This window comes from Corythoichthys intestinalis, chromosome 10, assembly GCF_030265065.1.
Source record: "Corythoichthys intestinalis isolate RoL2023-P3 chromosome 10, ASM3026506v1, whole genome shotgun sequence".
NCBI lineage: Eukaryota > Metazoa > Chordata > Actinopteri > Syngnathiformes > Syngnathidae > Corythoichthys > Corythoichthys intestinalis.
The window spans coordinates 30,137,107-30,157,882 of NC_080404.1; the positions used below are offsets into that span (position 1 = coordinate 30,137,107).

Sequence of the window (20,776 nt, forward strand, 5' to 3'; positions counted from 1 at the left end):
TATAGACGGGTGCGCCTTATATTCGAGAAATTACGGTAATTCAGAATACGCAATTTGATTAGAATGGAGGAAATTCTATAGGTGATTAATGTAAGGTATATTACAACTGCACTGGGACTTTAGTTAGTAGACTTTAGTTAGGACAAAAAATTAATTCAACAGGATATCCATTTACTGTATAAAAGCGAGACTTGAACGCATCGATAGTAGGCTCTTCAGTCAATACATAACCAACCAAAAATCCAGAGATGCATAATGTGTCAAGCTGTGCACTGACTATTGAGAGGCCAGGATTCGGTTGTTCTAGGATTCTTTTTTTTTTTTCTCACTTCTATTTTTTCACCTGCTGACTTGTGCCTAAACTGAGTGACTCCCATGATGATATTAAGTAACGTAGCACTCCCTCTTGTCTGATATCCCTTAATTATGCACTAAGCAGGTTAAGAAGAGTGATAGTTTTAATTATCTGAAGAGAGAAGAGCCTGAATTTATGATCTAAGTGTGCTACTTCTGAGAGTTTAAAATATTTACATTGATTTGTGCAAAATGCAAATGTAGCAATACATAATGACCACTGGTATTGACATTTTCATGAATGTATTAACCAATGAATTCAAGGAGAAAATCCATCGCTGACCCTAAAATGTATTGATTGGCTCAAGTGCAAGAGAAAAAAAATCGGGAACTAATTCTTATTTTTGTAATTTTATACTTTAAGGATTACACAAAGCAATTTGTATAAAAAATCTGTAGTGGAGTAAGGTTCAGTGAATTATACATAATGTCTTGTGGATTGTATTGCATTACTGTGTATCTTAAACTTTTGTGTTGTATTCATATTATAGGATTTAATTACAAAGCATTAATATTAGGGGTGTGACAAAATATCGAAATGGTGATATATCGTGATACTTTGTATCCCCAAAGGTTATCAATACGATCCTGCAAGAATCGAGATATCATTTTAAAAAGGTGTCAATGTCCAATGAACCAACAAGGTGCTACCAAAATTTTCCACCATAATATTGTCTCAATTAACTCTAAGGCTGCCTTGACGTTGCTCGACACCCAATCCATTTAGACTGGGAACGTTCGTTCATTCGAAACCATAGCATTCACAGTCATTCTGTCAGATTTTCGGGGCATTTATAGGTCACTTGCTGTTCATTTTAGGGCATTTCCAGCTCATTTCCTGTTGAGTTTGAGTCACTGCCTATTCATTTGGGTGTTTCCCAGGTCACTTCCTGTTCTGTAACACAAAACGAACAGAAATTGACCCATAAAATACCCCAAAATCAACAGGAAGTTAATGAAAATGAACAGGTAAATGACCCTAAATGGCCCCAAATCACCTCATTGCCTGGCATTGGCTGCCACTGACGGCCATAGACGTTCAATCCATTTGAAGTGGGAGGGATGGCTGCGAATGAACGATTTGCTGCCACCCTCCCAGTTCAAATGGATTGGACGTCTACTAGTGATAAACTCATTCCAATTCACAGCAGAAGCTTGTTTTTCTGTTTATTAGTTGTTTGGAGAATATCCTAGAATGATTTCCTGACCAATGTATCGATAATCGTTGTATCGCCATATTGTCAGATCATTGTAATCGTGAGCTTTGTATCGCAAACCGTATCATATCGTGAGGTACCAAGAGGTTCCCACACCTAATTAATATACATATAGGGGAAGGAGGGGAAGAACGGATCCCTGTCATCAATAGTGACGAAAATCCATCAGTAATTCAAACCCTCGAAACTCATAAATAGGTGGGGGGAGGGTCATTTATATGTCAATCCCCCCTCTCCTCGTTCAGACCTTTGTTTTGATATGCTTGGCAGAAGAATAATCTTACCTTGATCTTCAATGTCTAGATTCTTGATCATCCACTGTACAATATCAGAACCTGCAAAGGTAAACGATAACAGTCATCAATATGGAACACCAGCTTTCATACAGTATATACAGACTTATGGGAATGATTGCAACAGCACGCTTAACCCTTTTTGCTGTCCATCATCATCACAGTGCATAGCAATTCCTCTCGCCTTACATGGTGTGGGCGGATGACATCCAGCTATTCCTTTCTGACAGCCTCTCCAAAGCCGCATCACGTTAATTGAAATGACCAAAGGTACTGGGGCATTAGTGGAACGTTTACAACACAACTGAGGATGACTCACAGTAAACAATTCTTAGAGGAGCTTAGCTTTATTATAATGGAGCGGGCTTTAGACTGTATTACCTTTTGTTTATTGGAACACCAGAAGTCAATTGAAAAATAATATATTATAAAACACACTTTAGACATAGTCACGTTCAATTTAAATTCAAGAGAGGTGTGTTGTTGCTTTTTTATTGTTGCATTCTATTTGTTTGTTTATGGTTTCTTTATCTTTGCCTGTTCTGTTTGGCTTCTTACTAAACAGCATTAGTGGATATGTGTGTCTTTTACTCAGTCAATAAATCACCCTCATGTAAGTTATAATATAGAACTTAAATACAAAAAAATGCAACTCGAATTGCAAAACAATTGATAAAAATAAACTCCTGCTAGGACAGTTTTGATGTTGGTGTTACTTATATTAAGATGTATATTTTTCTGGAATACAATAGAACTGAGTGATGTCTAAAAGGGATGTACAGAGATCTAAAGCTAAAAAAAGACCGGGAACCAATAATAATGAATATTATTACCAAAGAGTTTGACTTTAAACACAAGTGAGGCTTTTGCTACACTGTGAGGAAAGGAAGTGCAGAGTAGCAAATAGGAAAGAACAGGACAAGGCTGGTGAGAAGGCAGTGCTACATCCATGTGAGGAAGAGACATGATGAGTAGTGGGGAAAAAAGGGCAGGATGAGAAAGGACAGAGGTAGTAAGCGAGGTATTGCCATGGCCTGTTAAGAAGAGATTTAATAAGTAGCAAACCGGAGAGGACAAAGTGGAGAGCTTGGCAATACTACACACTGTCGCTAGTGTGAGTAAAGGATGTGATATAATGAATGGGACAAAATGAATGTTTAAGATAAGAATAAGAGAATAAGATAGGGTACAAGACAGGGGTAGTGACCGGTAAGTGCTGTATATTACAGTATGTCCAGAAGTCTCACATAGAGTGGCAAATAGGAAAGAATGTGATTGGTCTGGAAAGGACGGGTAGTGAGCCTGGCGCTACAATGGATGGAACCCACAGGACAGAGGAAGTTAGCCATACAATTGCCACTGAGAAAGGGAAAGCACAGGACGGAGGAAGTTAGCCATACATCTTTAGCCCTGTAATGAAGGAGTGAGGACCAAAGAACACAGGACGGTAATAGTTAACCACACAGTGTTACACCTTGTGTGTAGGCCAATACCTTGTAAGAAACCCGTTGGTGTTATTTGTATATATTCTGGCTTTTATTTTATTTTTTTAGTTTTTTTTTTTTGTGTTTCATCAAAGAAAAAGCATTGGAAAAATTACACTAGGGAGCCAATATTTCCCCAGGATATTAAATGGTAAATGGTGTTACACTTATATAGCGCTTTTCCACCTTTCAAAACATGTAAAGATCAAAATGGCACCATGCTGCAATTTCTAACTTATTTCAAACAGGTTGGGGAGATTCGCCCTAAATTCTTGTAATAATGCCATGTTCTGGCTCATTGACTCCCATTATAAATTATAATTTTTGATATGCTGTAAACCTGATGTGTTATAATGCATTTTCTGGCTCATTGACTCCCATTATAAATCATAATTTTTGATATGCTGTAAACCTGATGTGTTATAATGCATTTTCCGTGATTACTGATGCAATCGCTTCTTTGGCGATTCAAAATTTTCTTCTGTAAATTATTGTTGGAATGGAAAGATAAGACACAAGACGGATTAGACAGCACAAAAAGCCTGCTGTAAAACTTACCAAAAGGCAGAATACTGTCTGAGCGGGACATGTGCGTTAATTGCGTTAAATATTTTAACGTGATTAATTTCAAAAATTAATTACCGCGCGTTAACGCAATAATTTTGACAGCCCTAATATATATATATATATATATATACATACATACAGTATATATATAATATAAATGTATACAGCATAGTTAGTTTTGCTATTAGAATAATACTGCTATTAATGTTCATAGGGGGCATTAAAAAATACAAAATTTAAAAAAAAAAAAATCTAAATATAAGTGTAGATAGGTCTGATGCCAATGAACATTTTTGAGCGGTTGAAAGTGAAAAAATATTCACAAATGACTTAGTTATCACACTTCAAAGGAAAAGCCATAATTTGGACAAAATCACAATAATTTAGTCAAAATAAAATAACGCCTAAGGTGTAAGAAAGTGATGTGAAGCGGTAACCATGTGAGTCGCAAATACGATGTGACCTTACAAAGTTAGTGGGTCTGGCAGTACTACACCCTGTGTGGTTGAGATGAGTATTAATTAGGACGGATAAGACGGTTGTATTACGCCAGGCAGTGCTACACCCTGTGATGATTGGACTAGACGAGTAGTACATACAGTAATATAGAATAGGATAGTGGTAGGAAGCCAGGCAGCACCACACTCTGTGAGGAAGAGATGCACCAAATCGCAAATAAGGATTGGACAGGGGTAGCGACAAAACATACGATTTTTGCACAATGCTGTTATCATCACACTTGATTTACAGTCATTTAGCATCCGAGCAGTACAATATAGCACCTCCCGTTCTCTTCTGCCCCAGTCCTTCAGTCCGCCACAACCTGTGATTTGTGTCGTGTTGGGCTAAATATATCCCATAATAAATAAATACATTTTTCGAGCGGATATTGCTGTCTACCAAGCTGTCAGGTGAGAGGACGGAAAGTGTGAAATGTCAGACGGTCCCCGCGGCTGTCTGTCAGTCTCTCCATGATTGCTTGTTTCAGGCAGTTATTAATGTAAGCTCGATTCCCATTTCTTGTGGCTTCTTGCACCCCGACATTTCCCATAAAACCAAGGAAAAGCTTTTCCAAGGATTACCATCATTAGCAAAAACCTGTTCTCACACTGCCACACATGACCCACTTCTCTAAGAGCGGGCTTAAATGAGATGTGCAAGGTAATCTTCAAACAAGACCTGATTACTATGATGCCTTTGGACCAAAATTTGCCTGTGAATATGCAAGGCCGCGACTGTCATTTAACTAGCAGGTTGATGGGAATTAATATCGCACATTAAGAAAAAGTGAGGACAAAACCGGCATGGTATGAAAAAAAATACAATATGTTTTGTGTTATTTGACTGAGTATTGAGACTATTCCAAATCCTTCTTTTGCTCATATTCTTAACTGATGACTAAGTATATAGGTTATAATATTCTTAAATTGTTAAAAAAAAAAAAGTATTGTGTGTTAAATGTTGTAATTAGTGAGACAATAATGCTTATTATGCAGAGGTAAGGAGATGTTAAAACTTTTTCATGAAAAGCAAAATTGTAGATATGGATTTTTACAAGCTTCTGAGCTGCACATCTTTAAAGTGCCTGTGACACGAAAAAGCCGTTTTATTTCATAATACACGTGGTATTTTATGCTTCTGAATGAAATGGACCGCTTGGATGAGTGTGGGAATGATCGCTATATTTATTTTATTTTATTTTTAATACCGCGCCATGAAAATGAGTTACTTCCGGCAAGTCTGGAGTTGAGAAAGAGGGCACTGTGACGTGTACGGAGGAAGGAGTCCTCTTCACTATACAGCCGTACTGTTGTATGACAAGGACTATGGATTCAGCTGATTTTGCGAATTAATACGTTTATTTTTCGCATCACGCCAGCCAAACGGCTGCAGAAAAATCTTGCTGTACAAGGGAGAGGCGTGTGCGCCTTTTTGGGGTTTCAAAAGGTTCCCATTCACCGGTGGATATTGGCCAAAACAAGCCTTATTACTGTGGGACCATGGGACTTAACGAGGAAGTGAGTAAACATCGTCTTTTGTATGATGTCAAATACTTGGATCAATTTAATATGTAGGTGGCTTGCATTTTGTGGCTGACATGCTCCTTGTCCCCTCGGCCGACGACCGGCAGCTTGTCCCACGTCCCCCCGCCGGGAGAGCACTATACTCGGCTTATTCCCTTCATTCCCCTTCCTTCATGTGCCCATTGCAACTTTGAGTTAAAAATAGCCGCGAATAGAGCGATTACAAAGTAAACACTACAAACTTTCTTTAAATAAAGGACTACTTACATTTGATCATGGATGGGCATAAAAAAAGCTCTTTTCATACACATTAGCTGCACAACAGCAGCCCTCCTCCACTGAGTCACTCGCTCTTTACAACTTCGCCGTGTAGTAAAGCATTATTTTGCCATATTCGTGTTGACCATTTGGCAGCTACACGCTCCGATGTCGGCCGGTTTGTTCAGCGGTCATTGTCCAGCTGCTTCCCCTGCGAGCTCTCCTGTCCGTAGTAGCAGGTGAACGAGCTGTAAATTGCTCTCCGCTGGGCGATTTGCCGCTTGGCAAAGACAAGCGACAACCCAGTCTTCATGTTAAATGATCCGGGCTAGTTATGTGTGATTTTCCGCTTCAAAGACTTTGAAACATCACTCGGTTCGGGTTAGCATGTCGGCTAGCTATCACGCATCTTGGTTTGTTTACATTCTCCAAAGCCGGGGAAGGGAAATGACATAAGCCCGATTTTGGTGGCATAAAATATCATTCGGGAGGTGTGACAGTAAAGGTGAAGTCGACAGTTTTGACCATTATGGAGTAATTTTGCCATGTCGTCTTGAATAAATGCATTTTTATTATTTCATATTCCATTTAGCACAAGTCTGTTATTTGTCATGACCACGCCATTTATTTAGCTATTGGGGAAAAATACTTGGACAAAAAGAATATCCTGTAAAAATATTGGAGTAGAGAGACTGAAACAATGACATTTTGCGGCTCTCTTCATCATGTTTTCCTCGTTCTGAATAATTTCCCCTCAACGGGCTGACTGGTCCTTCTCAAGCCATTTATTTAGTATTGGGGAAAAATACTTGGATAAAAAGAATATTCTGTAAAAATATTGGAGTAGAGAGACTGAAACAATGACATTTTGCGGCTCTCTTCGTCGCGTTTTCCTCGTTGTGAATAATTGCCCCTCAATGGGCTGCATGCTAAATCAGATGAAATCGTGGCTCCGCTGACATCATCCACCTGCTGGGGACACTAGAGCCCTATAATGGTCGTAGGCCTGTCACGCTAACAAATTTTAGTGTGTGATAATTATTCACATAAATTATTGCGATATGCGATATTATTGCGCCCCCCCCCCCCCCATTTTTTAAAACCAATTTACAATAACGCAGTGAGAATACAGTATATATTAATAGATCTACACCCATTTAAACGCGATAAATATTTACTCTTAAATTCAAAAATACTTTTTAAGAAATCACAACTAAAAACAATAGACCATGCCTCTTAAGTAAAAAACAACAATATTGATACCGCACAGAAACACAGAATGAATAAAATGTGTTTTAAAAAAAAAGAGAAAAAAAAAAGAAAAATTGCACTTAATAACTTAAGCATTTAGGCAAATGAAAACTTTTCCCGTCATAGCTTCTGCAATGGTGTTCCATAGGGATGCAACGATACAGTTAAGTCATGGTTCGGTACGATTTTTGATACGGGGGACATGATTTTCGATCCGATTCAATACATTTAATGCTCTGTAAAAAATAATAACAATTATATATATATTTTTTGTTTGTTTGTTTTGCTAACGAGCAAAAATTAAATTGCCATCATATAAACATGCATTCTAGTGCATAATATTTACGTGCTTACTTCTTACTGATCTGAAAAAAATTTGTATAAAAGTGCTGAGAACAATCTTTACTGTTTGTAAAGTGAGGCAGGGCACTCTGTTGATTGCTACAGCTCTCTTAGCAGCTAGGTTTACTACATGAGCAAGACATCCTATTTGTGGTCCGAATCCATCTGTGTCACGTACTGAATTAACAATATTTGCAACATTATCTATAGTCACTGGTATGGATTGATTTGGCCTTCTTAACTTCCATTCAGTCATGACAGTTTAGAATTCATCGATGTAGTATATGGACTACATGTCCCATAATCACTCTGGGCTCACGTAGCCAGTGGCATGGGAGGAAGCACATCTAGTTTGCCATTTCATGATATCTAGTGCGCGCGCGCAACCGCGCATTAAAAAAGTTAGCAAGCGCCGCTGAAGTCACGTCTGCTCATTACTACACAACACCAGCATATGACGGCTTTCATAAACAGGACGAGATTGAAGCACAGCGCTCTTAATTTCATTCAGCTGTTCGTTGTCAAAGTGAGGTTATTCGTAGCAGCCAAGTCGGTAACAATGTTTTGGCGGACTTTGTTGTAAATATCCAGCGTGCCGAAAAATAGCCGCCCCGCGTGAAAGGTCACTCCTGACGGGAGCGCCCAAACGTCAACAACACCGGCGAGCTATAGATGGTCCACAGTCACTCCGGAGCACTGACGCGGCCGGTATACGTTGAACAATAGGATATAATGGGAACGTTTGGCTCTGGCGTTAGTTTTTGCCGGACCTGGAACGAAGATGCATTTTGCGCAGTTGGTAACGAGGAATCTGAACTTTTAACAGCACGTCTGCCGCATGCGCGCACGCATGTGCACGCGAGGCGATAAATCGCAGCGGAAAAATTACCGCCTTCGTTTTTATTTATCGCGCGATAAATGGAATTATTGCATATTGCGACAGGCTTAGGTAGAGGTGGCTAACCGGCAGATTAAAAGACTAATTTCTCGTCATCTGCGCTTTGCTAAATTGTTGTATATAGTCGAATCGTCTCAAAATATGATTCTAATTCACATAATAATCCTATTTAAGACTTTTTTTCTCTTGTTGTATGCTTAAGTGTAAACATCCTAAAATACAATGTGGTCCAGTCCAGTGCATTTTATACAGTATATGAATAAATACTGTTTTCTTGTAAAAATTTAATCAGTGCGGCTTTCAATCCGGTGTGCCCTTTAGTCAGAAAATTCCAGTGAAAAATGTATAGCATGGATGATGATACTGTTGGATTTTTTATTATTGGGTGGACAAGCCAGTCCTTTTTTAGTAGCAGTGGTCGTCTGTACTGGCTCTGGCATTGGTGCAGCCTCGGGGTAAATCTCTTGCACTATAGAAATAAATATAAAATGGGTTCGTGCACAATTAATCGGAGCAAGGCCTTCATAAGGAGAAGAAAAGTGCATTGTTATTGAACAAGTATTCATAATTGACCTGCTATTAATCTGTGGCTACTGAATGGAAAAGCACATAGAAGCATTTTTACTATTGCATCAGAGGTTTGCATGAGATGTTTCTGAATAATATATAACATTATGACGTGTATAGTTTGTTTTATCTTGCTCGGCTCCACATACAATGTCGTGTTCCTGACATCCTATCATTGCTGGATTGCCAAAAGTGTGTTCTGTTTGCCGAGAACAAAGGAGTTGACTCGCTGTGTGCTTTGTGGGTGGGAACTCAGCAGGTGAACAGATGACAAGAGAAGTGTAAGGTGAAGAGCACCACTGAGCACAATAAGACAACAAAGGTTGAGATAAGAACCTCACCTGAAAAAACACTGGGGATCTTGGTGAGGAAACTTTTGACTGTTCGGATCGGTATGCCATTTTTCTCCGCCTGCATGCGTGCTATTACTTCCTCCATCTGGAAATATGAAATGCGAGAAAGGAAAATATGAGTGGATGCTGAGGAATATACTAAAAGAAAAATAACAAATACTTCCAGCAATAATATGCAAAGTAAGAGCGCTCATGATATAAATTATAGTACGCATCAATCCATCAGGTGTGCTAGAACATATCCAAACTGATTTGGGGCAAGAACCATACATACACATACGCATACACCTCCCCCAAAAAATATAAAAAATAAAATAAGACAAACAACCATTTAAATACATTTACACTGATAGTTTTGAGTCAAAAATTAACCTTGCATACACATTTGTTTTGGACACTGGGAGGAAGTGTGAAGAACCGCATTGAATCAAATTGTCAACATCAGACCTTCACACTGTGAATCTTCCAACGTAAGAACCCTATTCCGTAAGTCAAAAACATGAGTTGATGCCACGCATCTTGCTTCACTGAGCCAATTATGAACTCTTCCAACCTATCGGTAACAAAGCCCATAAAATCAAAAGGTTATAGTTAAAAATAATAAAAGAAAAGCTCACTGAAAGAAAATCGTCGATTATTCCATGTTACAGGTTGTTTTATTCTTATAACGAACAGGAGATGATGACACAGAATTCAGGAATAAAAAGAACAAAGAATTTACACTTACAGACAAACAAACAGAAAAGACATGACATCCAGTACCGGGACACAGAGAGTGTGTCCCGCCTCCCAGCGCCTACACTTTTTACCCACGTCTCACTTGGGGGAAGGGTTAACTTCCTCTCTAGAATTGTTTGGAATGTGCAACCCACAGCCCTTACATACATTGGTACGAGGACAAAGGGCCTGTGTGAATATATTGGAGGCAAAGCAAAGTGGCATCTTTTACATATGATTATTGTGAATAAATGGAAATATATTTCTTCATTCACTTAACTGTTTAACTGCCTTAGACAGTCTTTGACATTAAATCCATTTCAACTGGAATGGCTAGCATTAAGTGATCATGTTTCACTGCCATTGACAGCGATAGACATCCAATCCAATTCGACTGGATTTACCTCCCGGTCGAAATGAATTGAATGTCTATCGCCATCAATGGTACCGAATGGGTTAATTAATAAATAAATATGTAGAGTGCTTTAAAGTGCCAATAGGGATTGAACTTGCCCTAAATACAAATACTTAATGTTTTTTTCTGGCTTCCTCCTCAATTAAAAGTACAGTATTGAAAGTGTGAATGATGTGCATCCATCCATTTTCTCCTGCTTATCCAAGGTCGGGTCACAGGGGCAGCAGCTTCAGCAAGGAAGCCCAGACTTCCCTTTTTTATTTCTATATGTGACCTGCAATTGACTAGTACCCCAGCCTTTTGCTTGAAGTCAGCTTCGATAAGCTCACCCGTGACTCTTCAAATGAAAAGCTCCATAGATAATAGATGAATGTAAAGAAAATGTTTTTGTGCATTAATTTAGCAATGCCGGTATGGCAGCAATATCAACCAAAGGTATTGCACCCTAGTCTAATCTTAAAATGGCACAAATTTGTTGGATATTTAAGAAAGAAATCTAAGTTTTCGCTCATTGGTGTTCTTTCCTGACTATTCCCACACCTATTTGGGTAACCCTGTTTATTATACGTCTTTCATCTGCAGACAGCTCATCAGGAGCAATTACCAATTACAGGCTGAGAGTAACGCGTAAGGACACTTGAAATAGAAAGCTTTGGCACCATCTTGGGTTCAAGCACCGTCTTTGTGATTGCTGCCACCCACTTCACCACCTGAAGCCCAGACATGGCTCAATCATGTCTGCAGAGCATAGGTGAGGGCAGGCGACGTCTGTGACTAAAATTCTCTGCTGTCTTATTCTTATCTGCACTCTGCAAAAAAAAAAAAGGTGCACTTTGGTACTGTCAAGTGGACATTCTTGTCATTATCTTTTACAGTATATTTTGTGTCTGGTAAAAGGCTCAGACAGAGCATTTCAGACAGATTTTAGTTCTTCCGTGTGCTTGACTGAGTGACAAATTTAAACTACAGAGAGGAGTGAAAAACAAATGACACATGCATTAAAGTATTTGCTCACGTCAAGGTGACAGAAAAGTTATGGGAGTTTTGTGAAGGGTGCATGGCCTTGAATTTAGTGCCAAGAAACGATGAATGAATGATGAATACAGGCCACACAAAAGACTTGACGCAGAGGACGTAAAAAGGGAATTACTCAATCAAAGATTGCACTATAGTTCCCCTTCAATCTTAATTTGTCATCTTACTGAGATACTTATTTTCCAACCTTGTGGGAAAGGTCCTTTCTTATGCAGTATGACTAGTCCCAGTGCACAATGAAAGCTCCATAAGGACATGCTTGGATAAGATGGGCAGAGATAGGAGGCTTTCTCTGAGGTGTAACATCCATCCGAACGAACATTTTCCTGATTTGGATTGACCAAAATTATCCATAGACTGTCCAAAAATGGAAAAGATGTGGCAGGCGAATTGCCCAAATATAAACCCTTGTTATTAAAGATAAACGTTATCATGAGTTAAAATAATTTGGTATTGAAACCCGTCTTGATGTTTTCATTTTTATACAACTTGTAAAACTACTTTAAGTAGTAGGTCACCGTTGTTGTTGACGTCACAGGGCGCTGATGTCACATGGTTACGCTGCCAGACTTCCAGAGTATGACTCTAGCAATATTACATAGCATAAATATGTCATCTGTTCCACCCTTCCAATTTGAACCCGAGAGGAACATCAATGAGCATTAGAGCACTGTCGATATTTCAAAAAACGAGCAGCAAAAGCAAAATGAAGAGGAAAGACGGGATGAGACGAGAGTAGGAAAAAATCGGTGTTCTGCAAATATATTCTACACCGGCGAAGCATCTACAAGAGGCGAATTTGACACTCAAAGTACTACCGTGCGCTTTTAGCTTGTTTTGTTTAGATGCCTACAGACAACACATACTCAAGATGTCTTGAGAAAATACTTAAACGTAGTAATATCAAATAAGGGTGGTTTAAATATGCTACGTGACTAATATGGCCAACAGATCAATTATCTGCTCTTAAGATACCACAAGAAAACACAATGCTTAAAGCTATGAGAGGGAAACACATGCAAAAGCTATTATGAGGCAATGAAAAGGTAATAAAAGACTCAATAAAAACACAAATCGTAAGTACTCGCCGCTTTTAACCTATGTGCACATGTGTAGGATGTCTCGCCGCATAGAAGGAATAGGGGTGGCGTGGCTCAGTGGTAGAGTAGTTGTCCCCCAACCCAGAGGTTGTGGGTTCGATTCTTCACCCTGATGAACTCGCCTAAGTATGATACTGAACCCCACGTTGCTCCTGGTGCTGTGTTACCAGTAGGTGAATGGCGAGATAGTGTAAAGCGCTTTGAGCACCTTGAAAGGTGGAAAAGCGCTATATAAGTATAACACCATTTACCATAGGTGTAACCCGGTAGTGTTCGTCTAGTGACCGTGACAATCTACATCATCACCCTGAGCCTCCATTGCGTGCATAAAACATGGCGCCCTCTGTAGGTCAAAAAATGTACGAAGTATTATAGATTGTTAAATCAATGCCAATAGTTTATGTGTCTCTAATAACTGTGTGGTACTTTGTGTTAAATGCCATTATATTCAATGACTATTAGGGCTTTATTTGCGAGTGAGTCGCCTTGCCGAGAGAAAAGGGTGCTGTAGAAAGAGTAAGGAGGTGAGAAAAGGGGTATATCATCGTGTCTCTCTATGCGAGCCCCCCATCCGAATTCAGAAAGCCGGATTGTACTCACAAGAGAGAAGCAGCAGCAACATGAGAACAAGGAACAAGATCATCCGGCCGAAAGGAACTGCAGGACAGCAGTGACGCTGCTGGGGGAGGAGGGGAACTTGACATGAAGAACAGCAATGGGTCTTGTTTACACGACTTAAAAAAAAAACCAAACAACTGGAGACAAAATTGCTGACAAGACTGTGCATCTTAAAGTCGGAATTACGTAAAGCGGGTACGTCGTAACCCGGGGACTACCTGTACTTCTTTTGAACATTCACCTTTATGAACGTTTCAGGCACAGAGACATACCGTAATTTTCGGACTATAAGCCGCTACTTTTTTCCTTCATTTTGAATCCTGCGGCTTATAGTCCAGTGCGACTTAGTTGTTGATTTGGGGGAGGGGGTTAATAGGCAACACATGCCTCCTAGCATGCATTGCAGCACTATAGATGTAAATAACAATCAAAATGCATGTTCTGTGCTAATTTTTTATTCAGTTACTGTTCCGGTTGTTTCATTAATTGCTTGTTATGGTATTTGGTAACACTTTATTTGAGAGCAGCGTCATAAGACTGTCATAAGACCGTCATAATTATGACATGACACCATCATGGGCATTACTGAATGCTCATGACAGATGTCATTAAGTGTCATCTGGCAAATTATGTTACTAACTCCATTTATGTCCAGCTCGGATCTTTTACATCTATTCAAAAGTGAGATAATATGCCGAATAACACTAAATGACATCTGTTATAAGCATTCATTAATGCCCATGACAGTGTCATGTCATAATGACAGTTTCATGGTGCCACTGTCAAAGTGTTACCAAATAACATAACTAGCAATAATGTAACAACTGGAACAATAACTGAATAAATAATTAGCACAGAACATGAACTTTGCTTGTTATTTACATCTGTTGCGCTGCAATGCATGCTAGGAGGCATGTTGGACAACAACAGTGTTGACAGCAGGTTGCAGAAGAGATTGACTGTCTCCCCCAAGGGAGCAGTGATGGTCAAATGAAGCTTCTAGAAGCAATGAAGCTACTAGCCAATTGGTTCAAAGCTTCATGGTGGTTCATTTGGTCTTATGACCGTCGTATGATGCCGCAGTCTAATGAAGTGTTACCGGTTAATATCTTATGGTGTAAATATCCCATAATACAGTGAGGACAGCTGCAGCCTATAGTCCAGTGCGGCTTATCTATGAACAAATGCCGTTTTTGTGTCACATTTGGTGCGTTGCGGCTTATAGTCAGGTGCGCCTTATAGTGCGAAAAGTACGGTATATGTGTTATGGCATCCGCACACCATGCGATACGGTGGAACAGACATTAGTGGACCATGGTGGGAAAAATTTCACTTGCCGATAGAGCTTCATGATGAGCTTCATCATCACAATGTACGCAAGTGCCAGTCACGTCGCATCATCCTGTGATGTAGGTATAATGACATTGTTCTACTCTAGTATCAATGCCTTGCTGAGAGATACAGCATTATTGAATCGATAAACCTCAGGTGTAGTCAACATTTGTTGCTAATGCATTCAATAATAGAAATTCAATGCAAATTATGTTGACACATTTTGATTATTGGTTGTGTTCGGTGTGTTCAGGTTTAGACTTGACAGTAATCCTTTTTGGAAAAAAGCATTTTTCATAACATATTTTTCTTGAGACATTCATAATCTACATCAGTGTTTTTCAACCTTTTCTGAGTCCAAGACGTTTTTAACAATGGAAAAAATCTCGCGGCACACCAAAAACAAAAAATGTTACAAAATTACTTTCTGTACATTATTTTTTATTATAAATTTCTCAATGTTTATACTTATTCAGTGTGAAACTTGAGCCTGTTTAGATGAACACAAAGCCAATATCCTGGCAGGAATCTTCTTCAACAGCACTCAGTCTCTCTCTGCTTTTATTTTTTATAGCAGTTTGGCTTGAAAAAGCTCAAAATTATCAGACAGGGGGACTTTAGCAGTGTCTTTAAACACATCAGGGTCAAGCATCTCGCTGACAATGGCTTTGCACGCAGGTAGTATGAGTGTCTCTGCCACAGTGTGGGACTTTTTGGATTTAGCAACAAGTTCAGCAGCAAGGCTTTGAGGGCTTTCTAATTTACCTTTGTAGTTTTTCTAAAAAAAAGTTTCCTGTTTCTCTGTGTTTTCAAAAAGTCAAACAAAATAGTCCATCAACTTGTTTTGAAGCGACGGAAGTTTCGTTCGGAGATGACGCTTAAACTTGCTTGGCACCGTGGCGCTGTTGGATAGCTGCTCGTGTCGCATTCAAGAACTGCTCGGATTTCTAGCCATCTGCCACCTTGCTGTCCTCGAGAATGTGTTGGAAAAAAACACATTGGAATGGAATAAAACACAGAGGAGAGAATTGACGGTTGCTGTCCTCGAGAATGTGTTGGAATAAAACACATTGGAATAAAACACAGAGAGGAGGATTGACGGTCATCACTTAGTGATAAGGTGGCTCATGGCCAGAAATCCGAGCAGTTCTTGAACGCGACCAGAGAAATACTTTGCTCATCTGCACACGACCTAAACCTTCTACCTACTCCTTCCTTCCTACTGCAACTCCGCCCGACGACGTAAAAAAAAAAAATAATAAATGCGATATTAGATAATTCCTCGCGGCACACCTGACGATCTCTCACGACACGCTAGTGTTCCGCGGCACACTGGTTGAAAAACACTGATCTACAGTACATCACCTAGTTACGTATATGCCCTGAGGGCAACATAAATGGACATGTATGGGACCACATACATGTCCCTGGTGTACGTCACATGACTCGTCATGTGGTAAGTGAGGGCTATCCCAATATTATCCTTTTTAAATGATATGATCTTATTTAAACAGTACCAAAGAGTCCCTAATGGGCACTTTCTCCCACAGTGATTAGCTCAAGCAACCTTGGCAGCCAAGTACTGATCAATACAAACTCTACTCAGATTTGATTTGAAATCTGTCAACAAACAATGTCCAGCATCAGACTGTGGGCTCATTTCGCCATCATTGCTATTGTCTTGTGGTGTATAAAAATAAAGTGGCTTCTCGGAAGTGCTCTCTGTGTACTAAACCTTTAAGCTTTGCGCCGTGGGCGGCAGTGTGACTGTTGCACAGAAATGTCCGATTAAAACTCACTACAGTATTATGTTTCCGCTCAGTCCTCGATAGAGGCACACAAAAAACCCGCCAGTGGGGCTCATTTGGGAAAGGGAAAGCAATTGGATTGCACAAATGAATGTTTTGTGTCCCTGAAAATGAATTTCTGTGGTGTGGTCACATTTCTGCAAGCGGAGTTGTTATTATGAAAAAGTAAACGGACAATTTTGCACAGGGATTCTAGCTCTTTATTCTGAAAGTTGGTCGGATTTTTTAGTTTATGATAAAGCAGCCTTGAGCCCTGACCTGCTATTGAAACGAGCATTGGCAGAATCACAACAGCAGTTCTTTTTGACTAGAAATATAGTGCATTCAAGGGATGTTTTTCATTTTTACTAGGAGATTCCTTTTCTTGGTTATTGCAGTTACTAATGTCTCACGCTAATTGGAGCTAACGGACAAGCTGCATTGATGATTGGTTAAAAAAATGTGGCTGCAGCTCATCACAAAAATGTTGCAAGTGGCTTTTTTGGCTCTGTTATACTCTGACCAATAGAGCTCAAGATGGTGCTTCGTTTCAGTGTGACTTGCTACAGGATTCTTTAATATGTGGCAAAATATCAGCCTTTTTTACTGCCATCATATCTCTGCTAATTGGCCCAAATTGGTTTCATCTAATGTCTTTTTGAAGACATAGGCCACATGACGCCAAACGTTCCTCTTAGTTGGCGCTAAAGTCTCAGACCAAATGGGGACATTGATCAAAACTTCTCTTCCTCTCTCTCCCCCCTCTCTCCCTTGCACAATCTCTTCACAAACGTTCACCCGCCTACACATGCTAAAATGCCACCAGTGTGAATGTTCACCAGCCAAAGCTCTTCAAGGAGCCTCTACAGCTTCCTGTCGAGACGAAGACCAAAGGAGCCTGCCGCGAGAGGGAGTCTGCCTTCCTATTCTCTATTCTCGATCCAGCAATCTTCATGGAGGAGAAGTAGTAGTGGCACACCCATCTCTCAATCTACCTCTTTAATAAGGGTGTAATGGTACATGTATTTGTATTGAACCGTTTCTGTACGTGGTGCTCGGTTCGGAACAGAGGCGTACCGAACGAGTTTCTGACGTAATGTAACCCTTACTTTACGAGGCTGTGAGTCGATCGGGTTACAGTTTCTTTGTGTAGATTATATTTGCTACGTCTTCTCTACTATAATGAGGACCAACATGGTACGACAGTATAACCCAGAAACGTCAACGGCGCGACAACGTGGCCGCCACGAGAACGCAGTGAAACGCGGGCGTTAAAGTCAATCAGCCAATGCACACCAATCGCAGTGCGGCCGCGTGTTAGACGCGTCCCAAAAGCGGCTCAACACGACACATGCGAAAAGAATGGCAGAGTTTATTATTTGACGCGTCAATACTACTACCGGTAGCTAGGATCGGGCAGACCGGAAGTCACTCGTGTAAAAATACGGTGGATCCGGTCGATTTTCAAACTAATATGCAATCGTAACCCACTTTTTGAGTCCATCAGATCTCTTGAGTGGTAGATCGGTGCACAGTTGACTTGTCTTTGTTGATTTACTGCTGTCTTCTCTGCTATAATAATAACCAACACGGCCCCATGTTCAATGCAAAACCCTCCTACCACAACAAAACAAGTACGAACTAATATTCACATAGGAACTAAAGTTATACAACATAAAATATACAATATAAATGAATATTACATCATATTTGTAATATATAAACATATAACAAAATAAATAATAGCCCATTTAAATAAAATAAATTACAATGAGCTAAAACACCTGTAATTAAATAATAAGAATAATACACAGATCCTACTTACACAGTTAAATTTATTAATTTCTGTGTAGCGCTTTAACTTGAGAAAATCCACCAATAAAGCTTTTAAAAACAGTTCATAAGAAAAAAAATGATTCATTTAGATATTTCATTTGTAAAATACATGTTAAAATCTTTGTCATTGGGGATTGCTTTTCTCTTTAGCACAGGACTTCTTTTTTCGTCTTTCTTTCAGAAAGAAAGCTGACCAATACGCGGGGTCTGAAAGGCAAATTGTAGTTGGATTTAAATACCCGCTACTTTTTGAGCAGAATTCTAGCTTTGTATAGACCCCAATCACCAACGTCACACAATCACGTGATCGCTGTATTGTGCCGCCATATTGTCCGTCATTGTGTGTCCGTATTGTCATTGATCGTAGTCTCTAAAGGTGGATTCACTTGCAAATTATGGAAGCTCCGGTGCTTTCAGACGCTGTAAACTCATTGGATGAGTTACGTAAAAGCCGTTATTTGGAAAAGCTTCGGTCGATCCAGTTGCCAGATCCATATTTGATGCCCAAACCGATGTTTTCTCCCGTCCGGTCCTGTCCCGCGCGTCAGAGCTCGTCCTGAGACCACAAAATTTCCAATCATACTCCAGTTTATGTCACGATGAGGACTCGGGTACCCAAAATCGGCACCGGCCTGAATATAAACCGACATTTGGTCAGCTGAGCGTCACCGTTGTCACGATTGTAAAATGAAACTTGATCGACAACGGGCCGGTCTGTGCCGTAAAATAGCTGCCCCGCGTGAAATGTCACCCCTGACGGGAGCGTATATTTATAACGCTTTATTGACGTGCAAACATCAAATGTTTTCATGGACGCATTACAGTAATGGATTTAAGACTGTAAGATCTGTTTAAAATAATTAAATTACACAAAATATTAGTACTGTATTTTGGTAACAAATCGTGGACTGGGGCACATAACCATCTTTGAACAGAAATGTATTAGTCTACAGGTTTTCACAACCATATCCCAATGACAATCACACAGGTATGACATTTATTAGTTCAAGCAGAGTAAAATAATACATATTCACGGTACAAGAAAGTCGTTTCCGTGTGGGCGTTCCCGTCAGGGGGGACATTTCACGCAGGTAAGCTATTTTTCGGCACAACACCTGTTGTTGCGCTCACATTCTTGCTGCGCGACCGTGGCGATGAGCTTCGTAGTCTCCGTCTGATGATGTCTGCGATCGTGTTGGCATCATATTGATGTTTTCGCCGCTGTCTAACGGCTGTCGACACAAACGCATCACGGACCAAGATAAACAAACCGTGCTGCTTTCGAGATTTGTCCTTTTAACAATGGGCACACAGCAACTAGTAAAATGACCGTTTATCTTCTCTGTTACTGCAACCAACCGCCACACATGCCTTCACCATTTTGATTAATCAATGTTAACAATTGTCAGGAAGGTTTTTGGGTTCGTTTACTAGATGGTGATTCCTTAGACAAGCAGAAAACCACGCAGTAATAGGAGGAATGTACGTAGCGATAATATGTAAACATGATGAGCTGACGGACAATATGTCGGCACCAGTCAGGGGGGCGGAGTTGTGACGTCACGTGATTGGGGTCTATAGGCTAATGTTCCTATTGTTGAAAGCACAAAGGTGTGTAATAAACAACTAGCACATTTATATTTTGCATTTTATTTTCATACTGTACCGAAAATGAACCAAACCGTGACCTCAAAACCGAGGTACGTACCAAACCGAGATTTTTGTGTACCGTTACACCCCTACTCTTTAACCATCCATTCATTCAAACATCCATGCATCCTTCCATGCATTGTACTGTAGAAGTCCCTTACCCGGAACATTGTGAGTCTGGTCCCTAGTGCTGCTTAGTATCTTTCAGGAAAAGTCCCAATACTGCAATCGTAATGTTAGAACACTAGTAGTCTCCTACCACAAAGACAAAGCCTATTAATCGTAGTGTGGATGTGTGAATGAGGTGTGTCTTTGTGAAAATACAAGTCAAACCCATTTGCAAATAAGAGAGGGATAATGACAGCCTGTTTCTCTTCCTATTCTCATTCATCCATCTTCATGGTGAGAAAAGTGGAGGGTAGACTGCCATGACAAAGAAGGTAGTTATCTTGTTATGCGTAAATACAATAAACACAAATACCAATTTAGAGGAAAAAAGCTACTTTATCCCTACCAACAATCCTTCCATTTTGCCTTTCATCCTTCTAACTACCCTGTCTATCCATCCATCCATCCATTCAATTAATCCAGCCAACCAAAGAAATATTCATGCATATGCTTACATAATTTAGTCAGTGAGTGAGTAAGGGGATGAGCTGACACATTCTATATATTTTA

The 20,776-nt window shown here is 39.8% G+C and overlaps 1 protein-coding gene across 1 annotated transcript in view; it reads right to left on the reverse strand.

The window, feature by feature from the left end:
• rgs7a (regulator of G protein signaling 7a) overlaps positions 1-20,776 on the reverse strand; it is a 114,104-nt gene that overhangs the window by 42,876 nt on the left and 50,452 nt on the right. The window contains exons 3-4 of the mRNA XM_057847717.1: positions 9,597-9,693; positions 1,856-1,906 (exon numbers count right to left, since the gene is read on the reverse strand). Coding sequence (XP_057703700.1) covers positions 1,856-1,906; positions 9,597-9,693 — 148 coding nt within the window. The remainder of the gene's footprint in view (positions 1-1,855; positions 1,907-9,596; positions 9,694-20,776) is intronic.